This window comes from Tachypleus tridentatus, chromosome 6 (assembly GCF_004210375.1).
Source record: "Tachypleus tridentatus isolate NWPU-2018 chromosome 6, ASM421037v1, whole genome shotgun sequence".
Taxonomy (NCBI): domain Eukaryota; kingdom Metazoa; phylum Arthropoda; class Merostomata; order Xiphosura; family Limulidae; genus Tachypleus; species Tachypleus tridentatus.
The window spans coordinates 107,416,816-107,431,221 of NC_134830.1; the positions used below are offsets into that span (position 1 = coordinate 107,416,816).

The 14,406-nt window shown below is 32.1% G+C and overlaps 1 protein-coding gene across 4 annotated transcripts in view; it reads left to right on the forward strand.

Moving 5' to 3' along the window:
* The window catches only part of LOC143253261 (protein O-mannosyl-transferase Tmtc3-like), a 199,152-nt gene that overhangs the window by 170,245 nt on the left and 14,501 nt on the right, over nucleotides 1–14,406 (forward strand). For all 4 annotated transcript variants that reach the window (XM_076506825.1, XM_076506822.1, XM_076506823.1 and 1 more), the window contains 6 exons: nucleotides 615–752; nucleotides 1,426–1,519; nucleotides 6,563–6,697; nucleotides 8,097–8,179; nucleotides 13,710–13,782; nucleotides 14,315–14,401. In XM_076506825.1, coding sequence (XP_076362940.1) covers nucleotides 615–752; nucleotides 1,426–1,519; nucleotides 6,563–6,697; nucleotides 8,097–8,179; nucleotides 13,710–13,782; nucleotides 14,315–14,401 — 610 coding nt within the window. The remainder of the gene's footprint in view (nucleotides 1–614; nucleotides 753–1,425; nucleotides 1,520–6,562; nucleotides 6,698–8,096; nucleotides 8,180–13,709; nucleotides 13,783–14,314; nucleotides 14,402–14,406) is intronic.

The window sequence follows — 14,406 nt, forward strand, 5'->3', positions numbered from 1 at the left end:
TGTTATTCCGTGAAGATAATGTAAAATTATTTTGCACTGTGTCAGAACAAATAATTCAGCTTCGTTCAACCATAGGGTCAAAAGAGGGGCCACAAAATATTTTCTCATTATTCTGTATAGATCACAACGTATAAGATTCACGTTGATGTCTTGCGTGTGCACGCGTCTCTCGTTAAAAGATATATAATGATATGGAATTGTCATTGATCCAATATAAATATATTTGCTGCAATACCTTGTATACAGAATATTTAACTACAAAGGTTTTTAAATCTGACACGAACTTATTTCTCCGAAATGGGGCCGAAGACCGCCTGAAGGGGTCATCTGTTTTAAGCAATCGCACCACCCACTAGTATGTTGTATGTCAGCAGACACTTAACATTGCTGTTATGTTGTAACGTAAGTAAACGTGCACATGCCGTGAATCACGAGAAGAATTATGCACTCTGTAGATTAAAAAACACGGCATGGCATATTAACTTTAATAGCAAGAAATAAATATATTTGATACTCTTAATTATGGGTTTCTTTACTCTTGAAACAGAACACTTTTCGGGACCTTGCGGAAGCATATCTAATTAACTTGAATTTGATTTTTTCTTGTGGTATAGGGAGTCAGAGTATACTATATTCATGGCTGGGCTCAGAGTGAACCGGCAGAACGCTAAATTGTATAATAACGTGGGACACGCTCTTGAAAGTCAAGACAAGTTTCACGAAGCCTTGGAATACTTCCTCAAAGCTTCAAGGTAGGAATTGTACATCTCTAACACACTTCTAATTTCCATTATAATGTTAACATTCAGTGATAATTTGAATATTTTTTCAATATTCCTTTACGAACCCCCACTCTCCTAAAACAACAATAGCAATTGCGAAACAATTTGTATGTTCATAGACGAAATAGTTTGTTCTAAGACGATATTTTATTATCAGCAACACTTATTATTATATTACAAACAATGAAAACAATCTACTCCCAGTATACAAGCATAAACTAAGCACATTTTGAGCGAGAAATAAGCATAATCCATACTTTTCACGAAATATGGTTAGTAAAAATATTTAGTTCTCTATTAGGCTTATGTTTGTAATTCTGTGGTTCTAAACTGTTATTAAAATTGGATGGCTAGAAAGACTAGTTCTGTTTGTAAGCAGTAATTGCAGTAATTGTTATCTTCTGTTTTGTTAAATTATTTTCCTTCATTAAAACAAATGTACCAAATAAACTCCTGTTATTCGTCAAAGTCAGTTGTTACTAAAAGACCTCCAAGTTATATCCATATCACTAACTAATGTAATTTTAGACAATTTATCTTGCTTCCCAATGTAAGCTATTCCTGGCATGTAAACTTCCTTCCAAAAGCAATACCTAACTCGTTTTGTTAAGTAGGTCTCTTAATGCTTTACTTTAAATACTAGAACTCAACCAGATGACATTGGAGCACATATAAATGTTGGAAGAACATTCAACAACTTACAACAGTACGATGAAGCAGAGCATGCGTTTTGGAAGGTAAGTTTTGAAAGATCATAAGTGCAATAATAAAATTTTATAAAATAAAAAACACCCCATATCGAGTCATTTTACTATCATTCAAATATATTTTAAAGCGAGGCATTGAATTTCTAACGTCATGTAGATATTTTCAGGTACGTTGATATTATCATGAAAGATGTACTCTGAAACGTTATTTCACAATTTTTAAACAATTACCAGCGACAAACCTATTTCCTAGATTACGTTTATCGATTGTTATTTTAAGCAACCAGTCTTACCCATTTCTTGTATTTTAATAAACCAAGCCTATTAACCTCTTGCATCTTTCCAAGCCAATTATTTTAATCTCTCTGTTTATTTTAAAGTTGCATAGTTTTATTTGTATATATACTGACCGTTTTGTTTTATTTTAACGTGTATTTTATTACGGTGGTAAATGGAAATCTATTTTATGAATATATGCTTGTTTGACATACTTATTTACCCATGCATATTTTTGTTGTAATTATTTACTTGAGTTAAATGTTTATTATTCAGGGAATATCTTGAAACGTAACATTTAGTCCACTGTGTCTTTATTTCGTCACATTCAAACTTTAAATTAGTTAACTTATTTAGTGTATTACAATTGTTTTCTCTGTTGTGAAGCAAGTTAACATAAAAGATAAGCCAGTCTTGTGTTATCACCACGTGTTTCAATGTAGTATTTACGTTCAGTATTAAAACATGTAAAAAAACTAAACGTTTACAATTTATCTTAAGGACTACAAAGTGCATTTAAATATATATGTTCGAATGATTGCGACTGTTCAGTTGATCTCTTACAATTTTCATTGAATCGACGGAATTATTTAGTTTTACGCGAATTTCAGAAACAAGGAAAGAAAAAAACGCCACCATCAATGGGTCTCATTAGCAAGAAGTGTCTGTTATTTTATTATCGTCAGTGTTTACACTTGGGTCCTACGTGGATAAGCGGTCAGAATGTTGGACTGCGGATCGAAGTATCCATGACTGAAGATGGGATATGAATAAATATTAGGCCTAATTGCATATTCATCTGAGGGCACGTTCAAATAGTGATAGAAAATTCTGTCATACCCTTTAAAGAACCGAACAAAATAGCTTCAGTATTAGAAACGAAACGACTATATTAAAATGCAAGGGATTTCTAGCCTAGACGCTTATTTCATGTGCGTATGATGTGCCTTCAACTAGAAAATTCTAATGCCTATATTATATAATACAGGACGTCTCCATAGTATCAGTTCTTACGAAGTTTCAATAACCAATATGCAAGTCATGGCTAGTTTTATTGTATATAAATTTATAATATGTGGAATTTACTGAAGAAATATTTCCTTTTTGTAAATAATTAAACTTAAAAGAAACAATTACCTATTGTAATATGTACATATATATATATATATATATTTGCATTCATAGTTAAAGCAGCAATAAAATAAGTGTTTTGAGTATTCGTTAATATGCTCTGATGTGGAAGGTTTTCAGAAACTAAAAGCACTGCTTTGTCCCTTATGAATTGTTATTTTTATAGATTATTTAGCAACCTTTTACACTTAAATCATTCCACCAGAGTGTCTTCAGTATTACATCCTAAAGAACAGTTGAGTAAAACATTATATGTATTAATTGTTCCTCTAGCAGTGTGCAATTATTGTGGACCAACATTTGATAAAGTTGTTTTAATCTTAAGCTAATTTAACTTAATGTTTGAGTCTTAAATGATATAGCTACTTATCTTAAGCCTTTGTTAATGTGTGTCGTTATTACATCTCATTTTGTCATATCAAAGACTTAAATTAGTTAACTTATTTAGCGTATTACGGGTGATATGACATTTATTATATAGAACGTTGACTAATACTTGAAGTATTTTATTATTCTTGCTTAATAAATAGGATTAAATTTGTGCCTTTCATATAAAACGAATCACTTAATAAAAATGAATTGAAATAATTAATTGAAAGTGCAATTGCATATGCTGTTTCATGAGCTTGTTAAAAGAAATAGGTCATTTAGTGAGTTAGCGATAAGTTGATGAACTTACAACGCCAGAATTCGGGATTCGATTCCCCGTAATAGACAGAACACAGATAACCTGTTTCATAGCTTTGTGCTAAAGCGGACGTACAGAAAATAAAAACTGAAGCATTGTTGTAGTTCGTACAAAAAATACTATGCGCGTTTTATTGCATAAAATATTCGAAAAGTAGTACATTAACACACTATTAAATTTGTGTTAGTGTAATCAAGAGATGTAAGTTGAAATGAAAAAGGAGTCGGTCTTCATCGTTCCTAGCCCTTACCTTGAGTAAATTTAGTAAGGTTTGTGATTTGTAATTAACTTATAGGTTTTACACGAATAACCAGTGAATTATTAAACATGAATAATTGTGTATTTAATAAAGAAGACAATAGTGAATATAAGAGTGTGTTTTTAATGTATGTACAAAATGCACACATTATCCGTCTTTCCTTTCTCTCTCTGTGAGAGAGATCGAGAGGAAGAGGGAGAAGGTTTATACTGAAACATTAATGTTAGTTGTAAGCCTATACTGTTGTGATTGGCAAGGTATTAACCTCCTGTAGAAACCGCAAGGCAGCAAAACGTTGAAATAAAGAAGAATTTTTCACCGAGAAAGAAACGAAGCTGTTCAATGTAGTTGAATTATTGCTGCTTGATGTTTAAGTCATATCGGTTAAAGTTCTGGAACACAGCTATTCACTAATGATGTCAGAAGCAGGCTATTCAACCCTAGAATGCTTAGAAAAAACTAATTTACTTTCTCCGTTTTATATATTTTTAGAAAGTCGATGAGGTGACGTTCATCAAAATCACATACATTTACGTCTTGTATTTGTTAACCACATTAACCACTTTTGCCCTTGTTAAACTTTGACTCTGTATTTTAATTCAACTTTTTGGAAAACTGTTAAGAAGAGTTTTGTGTTTACTCGTTTCTTTGTACTACAACATTTTTTTACACTTTAATTAACAAAGGTAATCAAGTCAATAGTAAACTTTTATTAAGCACTAGTATAAGTACTTTGGTTTTCAGAATTTTGTCAAAGATACAAAAAAAAGCAATTTGCACATAGCCGTCCCTAATTTCACACGTTAGATTAGAGTAAAAATAGCTAGTCAGCAGCACCATCCGATACCTTTATGTGATCGAATAGTAGCGTTGGAGAGTCACTCTTATAACACTTATGGTGCATCTACGGCTCCAAAGAACAAAGTGAGTTTTTGCAGCAGTGGATCGTGAACCGTAAATTCTCCAACTTACTGTCCGACCCTACCGACTACTAAACCAAGTTGCGCCACATCGAAGTTGCTAATAATATTTACTGCCTGCTTCATATGTGTTCTGAAAGCCAAGTTTTACTTGCCATGTATTCAAAAGTTTTCTTTGCCAGTAAACTGTACAATCGAAAATAAGCTAAATACGTTTTTTTTATTAAAAAACATTAAACGAGATGTAGAAATACATACATATAAGTGGATAATATTACAATAATAATAAATAAAAATCTATTATCATTATTATAATTATTATCATATCCTAGCCGTAGTCAAGTCGCAATCTGAGGTTGGCGGGTTCGAATTCCCGTCCTACCAAACGCGCTTGCCTTTTCAACCGCGAGGGGCGTTAAAATGTGAGATCCAATCCCACTATTTGTTCATAAAAGAGCAGATTAAAAATTGACGGGGATTGTTTATGATTAACCTCCTTCCCTCTAGTTTTAAATTAGGGACGACTAGTGCAGATAGTCTATGCGTAGCTTTGCGCGAAATTCAAAACAGACAAACCAAATTCTTGTCATGGTGAAACAAAATTCTGGTATTGGCAACTTCTAAATACATTAGAATAATATTTGAAACTGCATGATATGTTATAGTGAAACACAGAAATGCACTATGATTGTTGTTTCTTGAAACTTGCTTCTGAGCAATTCAAGTTATATATTTAACGCTTTTTAAACTCTACCGTTTGTCAATGTACGTTATTTCAAGTACATTTATAAAACGTCATTAAATTATTACGCTTGGAGAACTTTATTATTTCTTAAATATGCTTTTGTAAAACGTAGTTAAAGTTTTATTTATATGTTGTTTTTGTTTTTTCAAAAAACTTCGTGACTTTTAGAATAAATTTATCACTAGTTACTTTGTTTTCGAGTTTTTATGACATATCATTAAGATTCTTAATAGTGGCTTGAAAGACGTCTAAACGAGCCCACACGATGTAGATTTAAAATGCAATTCTAAAGATGCACATCATAGACGGTTATGACCAACAGACCTGAAATCAGTATAGATTTAAACATCTGGTATTATTCTCTTATTTGAATAAGATTCTCATTATATTTTGTAGGGCAGAAAATAATTTCTTTCATCGATTGTTAAATCAGGCTTATTTGTGGATAGGCTGCATTATGAACGGTCTTCTCTAAAACGCAATTAATGCACTAATAAACTAACAAAATAAAATAGTGTTTTGTTTTACAAACGTATAAATTGCAACATTATACAAATTAAAGCATCCTTTAATAAATTCCATGCATATGCAGTATTTTGCTAGGCCTTCATTTTACATGTTTGTAATCAATCTATGTATTTGCATATAAGCCTGAAATGTTTTAGCACTGTTAAACTTATTTAGTAAATTTATTAAACTTAATAAAGAGAGTGAATGCTAGTAATGCTATTGTAATTAGCAGTAATTGTATTGGATATTTATATGCAACAGTTAATCGTATACTTTCTTTTTATCCAAAAGACTATTAACAGATGAAAACCTACTTTCATTTTCAGTGTTAAGTAGTAACAGAAAATACTAATATAATTTTACCTCTTGTCGCAAATAGATAGGAACGGTGTATATTCAAACTACATATTACTTGAATCATAATCTTTGTACTGAGATAATCACTATTATGCATAAAGAACAGTTAGTTGTCTTACTTTACTTACATTGAACATATCAATAATAAACTTTTTAGGATTGTAATTTTCATTACCTCTCTATAAAGGCAAAAGAGTTGTTACCTCGACCTCGGGCTGGAGAGCCTTACAAAGCAAGAATTGCTCCCAATCATCTGAATGTCTTTCTTAACCTTGCTAATGTTATTTCTAGAAATAAATCTCGCTTAGAAGAGGCAGATGCGGTAAGTTATAATTGCAATATATTTTTGTGTAGTATTTTTCAACTATTTGAAACAATAACAAAGGTGTATTATATTGTTGGACGGGTTCGTTTGGACTGTTTGTTTCGAATAATACCAAATAAACTTCACGTAACGTTAATGAATTAGTACGTTCACTCTTTAACGTTTTTACAGGATACGTTCACTTGTTTCAAAGTAAACCAGTTATAGGCCTAAATTCACACACACACACACACACACACACATATGCATTTCAACAGAAATTCTTCGCTAATAGTACTATGCTTAACTTACAAATACACTTTTCTCTTGTGATTAGTTGTTAGAACAGTTGTTATATGATTTTTATCTTAATTCTACTGTACTACCAGTAGTAAAAAAGGTAAACGTAATTCGTCATATCTCGTCTAACGCTTACAGACACTCATCATCCACAACTCTTAGGTACCACCAAAGTCACACTCCCTTGTTTTCAACGTATTCTAAACTCCTTGGCCGATTCAAGTGTACTAAAACAAGCCTCGGATGTATAGGGCGGATAAAATTCCTTACATTTCTGCTCAGGAATAGTTTGCAACTGGTAAATGTTCTAAGTTTAACCCATGATCTCTTTGTATCCTTATAGCATGGAGAATAGAATTTTCCTTAAGCAGCAATATTTTTGTTCTTAAGTTCCACCTAAGTCTCAGAGGCATGCTAGAGGGCACTTCAACATTAGTATCTATGTCATACATGGGAATCATCCGAGAAGTTCGGAGTAATTTACAACGTATAAAAACGCATTTTAGACTGCTTGTTGGCTGCCATCTTGTGTGTGTTGTTATTGATCATTATTGGAAAACTCGATGAATTAGGACGTTTCTTGCACTGTAAAAATCCTATTTTGTAGTGTGTTTTTGTTAATTTTTACTGGTTTTATTGGTATACTGACACCTGGTCAAATAAAGGAATTTGATAAAGAAGCCATTTTTATACGCAAACAATAATTTTCCTTCCAAAATCATAGAAATACTTATTGGTATTTTTGTCTTCCAAAACAGCTATATGTTGATTACATATCTGTATTTATTGCACTTAACTGATGATACGATCAGTGTACACCACAAACGCATGCGTATGTAAACAAATGGAGTATCGACGAATGTGTTTGAAGAGTCTTAATAACGTATCCAACGAGTGTATTGTGCTGTGATTTAAATGTTATATAACATGTTTTGATAAAGAGTTATAGAACATTTATTGTAGAGTAGAACACGAATTAATGACATGAAACATTTGCAGAGTGCGGATGATTTTTTCATATTTATACATTATATAATTGTAGAATGAAATGTTTATGTTGCAGTTCATAGCTATTATATTTTGAATATCGTTAACTTTGTCCTAATTCTCTTTACAGCTCTACAGACAAGCTATTAGCATGAGAGCTGATTATATTCAAGCTTATATAAATAGAGGAGATATTCTAATTAAACTCAACAGGTAATAATTCCATAAAGTTCAATATTACTTTATGCGCATGTCAGAATTACTGTTCAGTTGTTGTATTATTGTAAGAAAAGTTAGAAGCGTTTGAAAAGGTATGTGGGCACGTTTTAATTGTAGCTGTCTTGGTACGAATGCAGCAAGTACGCACTGTTGTACACAACCCCTCTGAAGTCATCTAACAAGTAATATTTTTGTTCTAAATGTAAGGTCTTATTTCACAATTGTTTTAATTAATTCACTATATAGTTTACTATTCGTTAAGACTGTTTAGATTTGAAATAATAAAAAATATATTTTTGACTATTTTTCCAGCTTTTACGTAATTGTGGTAAAATAGAAAGAATGTACTGTGTATAGTTTCGGTCAAACGCCCACTTCAAGTACAAAATAATGATAGCAAAGAACTATTAAGTTGTATTTAAGCAAATTTATGGTCGCAACGTTGTACAGTAGAGTTATCTATGATAAGAGTGTTGTAAGCAGTTTCATTTAATTTTCTTTCCTTTCCTCGAGCTCCTCGGTGGGAGAGCAGTATGTTTTCGGATTTACAATGGTAGAATGAGGGGTTCGAGTGCTTTGCTGTAAAAGAAATATACACACACTTTCTCCAAACTATGGTTACCACTCTTGGACAAGCATTATATTTGTTAAGTAGAAAGAATTTATTAAAATAATTCCTTTATTCAAACTGATAACAAAGTAAAGTTTAAGCCATTCAGTAGCACGTTGGTGAAAGAATCAATTCAGAAAGCTTCCTTCTGTTAATTACTGCTATTAATAATTAATATAAATAAAAATGTTAAAAGTCAGACTTAAGAAAGAAAAACGTTTTCCATTACCAGCCCTTGTTGTCGTCATTAACTTGTAGTGTAAAATGTTTTTGGTCTGGTAGTGGAAGATATTTTGATATTTTAGCCTCACTATGAAAGTTTTTGATATGTGTATATATCTATTTATATATACCAACTTCGAGGCTAATTTGTATTTTAACTTTTGGGCCTGTTTTAATTTGATGTTTCGGAGAGAACAATTTCTTTTGGAACTACCACGTCCATAGAAATTATGGAAAAATGCTTCTGTGTACAGGAGCAAGGTGAAAAAATCTAGTACACATCAAAACATCAAAGTAAAATAAATCCCACATTTAAATTATAGGCTAAACTCTAAGATGAAATATAGCAAAAGTTTTAACGGTGTTGGTGCTAAGTAAACAGTGTTATTCAGGCAAGCCAAAGTTAAAGAAAGAAAAAGTGAAAACAACACGTCTTTCATCATCGAACTCCATGATAGTTTAATCTCGCTTCGCTTCTTCTTTGTGGGTATTTGGGTATTTTAATTTTTGAATACCCAGGTGGGTCAGATGCATAAGACCTCTTCCTCTATCTCTAACTTTCATGTCAGCTATTATTAAGAATTTGTTGTTGTTGTAGATTTTGGGCCGGAGTATCCCACAGTGCTCCAGCCCTTTTCAGGGCAATGTCCATATATTGTCTTGATTTGCCCTTTTTTTTCTTTTATCCATTTTTTAATTTTTTTACTTCTATTCCATTTTTTAATATTTTTATTCGTTTTTTGTTTTTTTCACTTATGTGTATATATTTTCCCTTTTTCCATATATGTTTATCGGAAAATTAAAATAATAATAATAATAAATAAAATAAAATAAAAAGAAAGGGAAGAAAATAATAATAATAAATAAAAAGCATGAAAAAATAAAATAAAAGAAAACTAGTTTTGAGCGTCTAGTGCATGGTAGCCAGCTTGATTTATATTTCTTAAATATATATTTATAGTAGAGAGGTACTTAGGACTACGTTCATCATGTACGTGGTATCTGTCGAGATCATACATTAAATCATTTTTATGCCAATTCTTATTAAAATAATTTAGTGTATTATGCAAGAGTCTTACAGATACTATCTCTATGTTTGCATACTTGTGTATGAATGTGGATGAAGTACTACGTGGTACTTTATAGGCTGAAGTTAAGATAGATTTTTGAAATTTTTGTAGTTTCTGTAATTCTTTTTGTGTTATGTTTATCCAGGCAGGAGATGGGTATTTTACAGGGTGGCCTGTAAGTCCCTACCCAGCCATATGTTATTATGTAATATTCAATTACGCAATTATTATAAATTTGTTTCTTTTTTTACAGAAAAATATGGCCGATGTAATCCCATTTACACTAAAATGTCTCACAGAACATGGCGTCGCATAATATTATGCAGCGAGAATGAGGGACAGCACACAGATACACTGGATACATAAGATATATGGATGGGTAGGGACTTACGGGCCACCCTGTATTACAGGTCTAATGTATGTTTTGTAGATTTTTATTATATTATCAGGTGATGTTCCTTGATTTTTACCTGAATGACTTCTTGTATAATTTGCTCTTTTCCAGATTCTAATCAGGAATATGTAACGATTTTCAATAGGATTCATTTTTTGGACCAAACTCTGCTCAGTCCTTTTTCTCACTCTCATGAATTGTTGTTGCGTTACTCACAGCAAACAATTATAATACACAATTTTTTCTGTCTTGAAAATGCGCGTACACTTTAATATCTAAATACACATTCGTAAGCACTTCATTTCAATGGATACAAACGAAAGGCGGAAGTAAATATACTTTATTAGACATTTTGTACAATAAAGTATATTTTAATAAAGTAACGTTATAAGTACGATAAAGTTTAAACATAATTAAATTAAAGCAAAAAAGATACACAGATTTTATAGTGTTAATTGATCTCTTTATTTGATATAGGCCGTACTTAAGAAAGGATTGAGAAATGGTAAAATACACGTCTATAACAATAATTTTATTATTATTTGCAATGTTTTGGACACAACTAATAAAAAACGTTTTTCTGATAAAGGTGTGTTTTAACATTTTTCAACATTTTTTTCATTATTTTTTATGTCATGCTGTGCTTTCTTAAAATAAAGACTTAATTAATGTTAGGCCTAAGGCAAGCGGACTGCAGAATTATTTTGTATTATTCTAGTAATCCTGAATTTATTGTTTGTTTGTTTGTTTTGAATTTCGCGCAAAGCTACTCGAAAGCTATCTGCGCTAGCCGACCCTAATTTAGCAGTGTAAGACTAGAGGAAAGGCAGCTAGCCATCACCACCCGTCACCAGGTCTTGGGCTACTCTTTAACTAACGAATAATGGTATTGGTGGTCACATTATGACGTGCCCACTGTTGAAGGAACAAACACATTTGGTGCGACTAATTATTGTACACGAGCCTCTCCGATTACGAGTCGAACGCCTTAACACGCTTGGCCATGCTGGGCCCTCCTGAATTTAAACAATACTGTTGCAATAAGTTACAAATTTGATTGGAAGCAGTCGCTGCTAGTATATTCTTTAGCGTCCTCGCTAAATTTAACCTTTATTTACATATTTCAAAAAGGGTTACTGACCGATAGCTGACCACATGTTTGAAGGCGGTTGTGTGATTAAGTGTAGGAAGGTAGAGGGCGTGCTAAGATGTTGGATATATGTATTAATATAGGTATAAAGGTGTTCCTTTGTATTGGTTTATTTTGGGCTTGAGTTATTGTATAAGTAAGGCTTCTTTAATTTTGCGTTTGTTTATGTTTGTTTCTTTATCTAATATTTGGGTGTTTTATATGGTTATGTTATGTTTATTTGATTTGCAGTGTTCGAAAACCTGTGAAGGTGACTTTTTCTGTTCTGTGAATCTGGTTTCCATTTTTCTACTTGTTTCTCCAATATAGAAGTCGTGGCAGTTATCACATTGTATTTTATAAATAATGTTGGTGTGGTGTTTGTCAGTGTAGTTTTTACATAGTATAGACCTCAGTTTTGTGCCTGGTTTTTGAATAAATTTGGTATTAACTGGAATGTCATATTTTGTTACTAATTTTTGCCAAATGTTGGTTATTTGTTTGCTGATGTCAGGAATATATGGTATACAGCAGTATATGGTTTCGTGATTTTTTGATTCGTGAGATATATTTACTTTAGTTGGTTGATTTTGCTTTCTGTCTAGGTGTGTGCGTATAATGTTTTCTACGGTTTGTGGAGGAAACTTGTTGATGTTGATGAAGTATTCTTTTATTTTGTCTAATTCATCGTTAATTTTACCTGGTGAGCATAATTTTATGGTTGTGTTTATTTGGTTTCTTAGTATGTTGAGTTTTTGTTTTGTTTCATATGCTGAGTCCCAAGGAATGTATAGTCCAGTATGGGTGATTTTTCGGTGGATTTCTGTTTTAAAATGTGTATCGGTTCTTGTAACTTTGAGGTTAACAAATGGTATTTTATTGCTTTCTTCTTATTAACATGTGAAGTTAATGTTGGGATGTATAGAGTTAATGTGATTAAAAAAAACTTAATTGTGTGTTCTGTTGATGTGAATCCCGCAATCGTGTCGTGTACATATCTGTACCAGTATAGTGGTGGATGTAATGCTGTATTAATTGCTTGTTTTTCAACTTGTGTCATAAAAAATATTGGCTAGAACTGGCGATACTGGATTGCCCGTGCTTAAGCCATTTGGTTGTATATAGTTTTGATTGTTGAACATGAAGTTTGTCTTCATCGTGGTGAATTATATGAGGATTGCCAATTGGTTGCTGGGAATGTCTATTGTTGGGTTAGGGTCTCGGATACAGAGTTCTAAGACTATCTTGCAGGCTTTAGCGGTTGGGACTTATGTAAAAAGGGATATGACATTGAATCTGGCCATTAACGCTTGATGATTAAATTGATTAAGGTTAGATTTGAAATTAAAAGAGTTTTTGATGAATGAGCTGGCTGATGTTGGAGAATGCCCATGCTATGTATTTACCAAGATTGTAATTAAACGATTCATATGTGGACATTGTTGGTTGTAGTGGAAAATCTGGTTTATGAGGTTTGGGGATGCCGGATATTTGTGATGTGTGTGAGTCGGTCTTGCGTAGGTAAGAATAAAGTGTTTGTGAAATTGTGTTGGCTTTTTTTCATTTTTAGTAGTATTTTGTTTTGTTGCGTTTCGTGTGTCTTTGTTGGATTTGTGTGTATTGGTTTAAATTTGTTTGTGTCCGATAGGATTTTTTCATTTTTTGGATGTATTCATTCGTGTTCATTATGACTATAGCGTTTCCTTTATCTGCTTTTAGAATTTCAATGTTTTTATCTTCTTTTAGGTTTTTAAAGGAATTACAAAATAAGGTTGGTTTTCAGTTTTCTGTTTTGTGAAATTATGTCTTTTGTGAACCTGACGATGACCGAAGAAGGTCAAATTGTTCGCTTCCCTACTAGTGCTTTCTCTACCCATACCAGCCGTTTTTAAATATATAATTTTCTCTACAAGTCGGTTTTCTCGTCATCACGGATTATTAACCTTTATTTGCTCTATTGTGGAGAAAACAAAGTATCATTGATTTATCCACTATCATGAGCAGAGATTTACTAAGTAAGTGCTAGTAAGTTTAAGTACACAAAGTAGTGTACCTGCGATATATAACTGTTAACTTCGAAGCATTCTTTTTCTGAACAGAACTCAAGAGGCACAGGAAGTGTACGAGAGAGCTCTGCATTTTGACAGCAGTAACCCAGATATATACTATAACGTAAGTGCCCTTTTTAATCAAACTTTAAGTATTGGTCTCTGCTGATGAAGCACAACTCTAAACATGTATTGCAAGTAATCAATTTACTAAACACGTTTTCCCGTGTTGTTGACGTTTTCTTAAACCTTTTTAGTAAACTAAGTTGAACAGGAATGAATAGGGCTCTTAAATCTGTCACGTAATTCAAGTACAGTTTAATCGACGTTTTCTTGTTATATTTTGTGCTACATAGCTTCTTTCCTGTTATTCTTTAATCGGTATTCTTTCTTTAGTTCTCACCTGATCGCAAACTATGAAATATAAGCGGTAAGAAAATACTTCTTCTTTGAAAAGACTTTTGCAGAATTTTTTCTTTTATTCTTAGGATAACAAAATAGATTTGATCATATAAAAAGGAACGTTTTGATGTTTATATTGTACATGTTTTTCACAGTAACATTCGTGTTTGAAAAAATAACATTTTCACTATTTTATATGTGTAGTTCAATTTTACGTCAGAAAGTAATTCAAAATTCTGTTATTTATATTTCAGTTAGGTGTGGTGTATCTGGAGCAAGGGAAAACAACTCAGGCGTTGGTTTATTTCAATAAGGCTCTAACGTTAGAGCCCGAGCATGAGGTAGA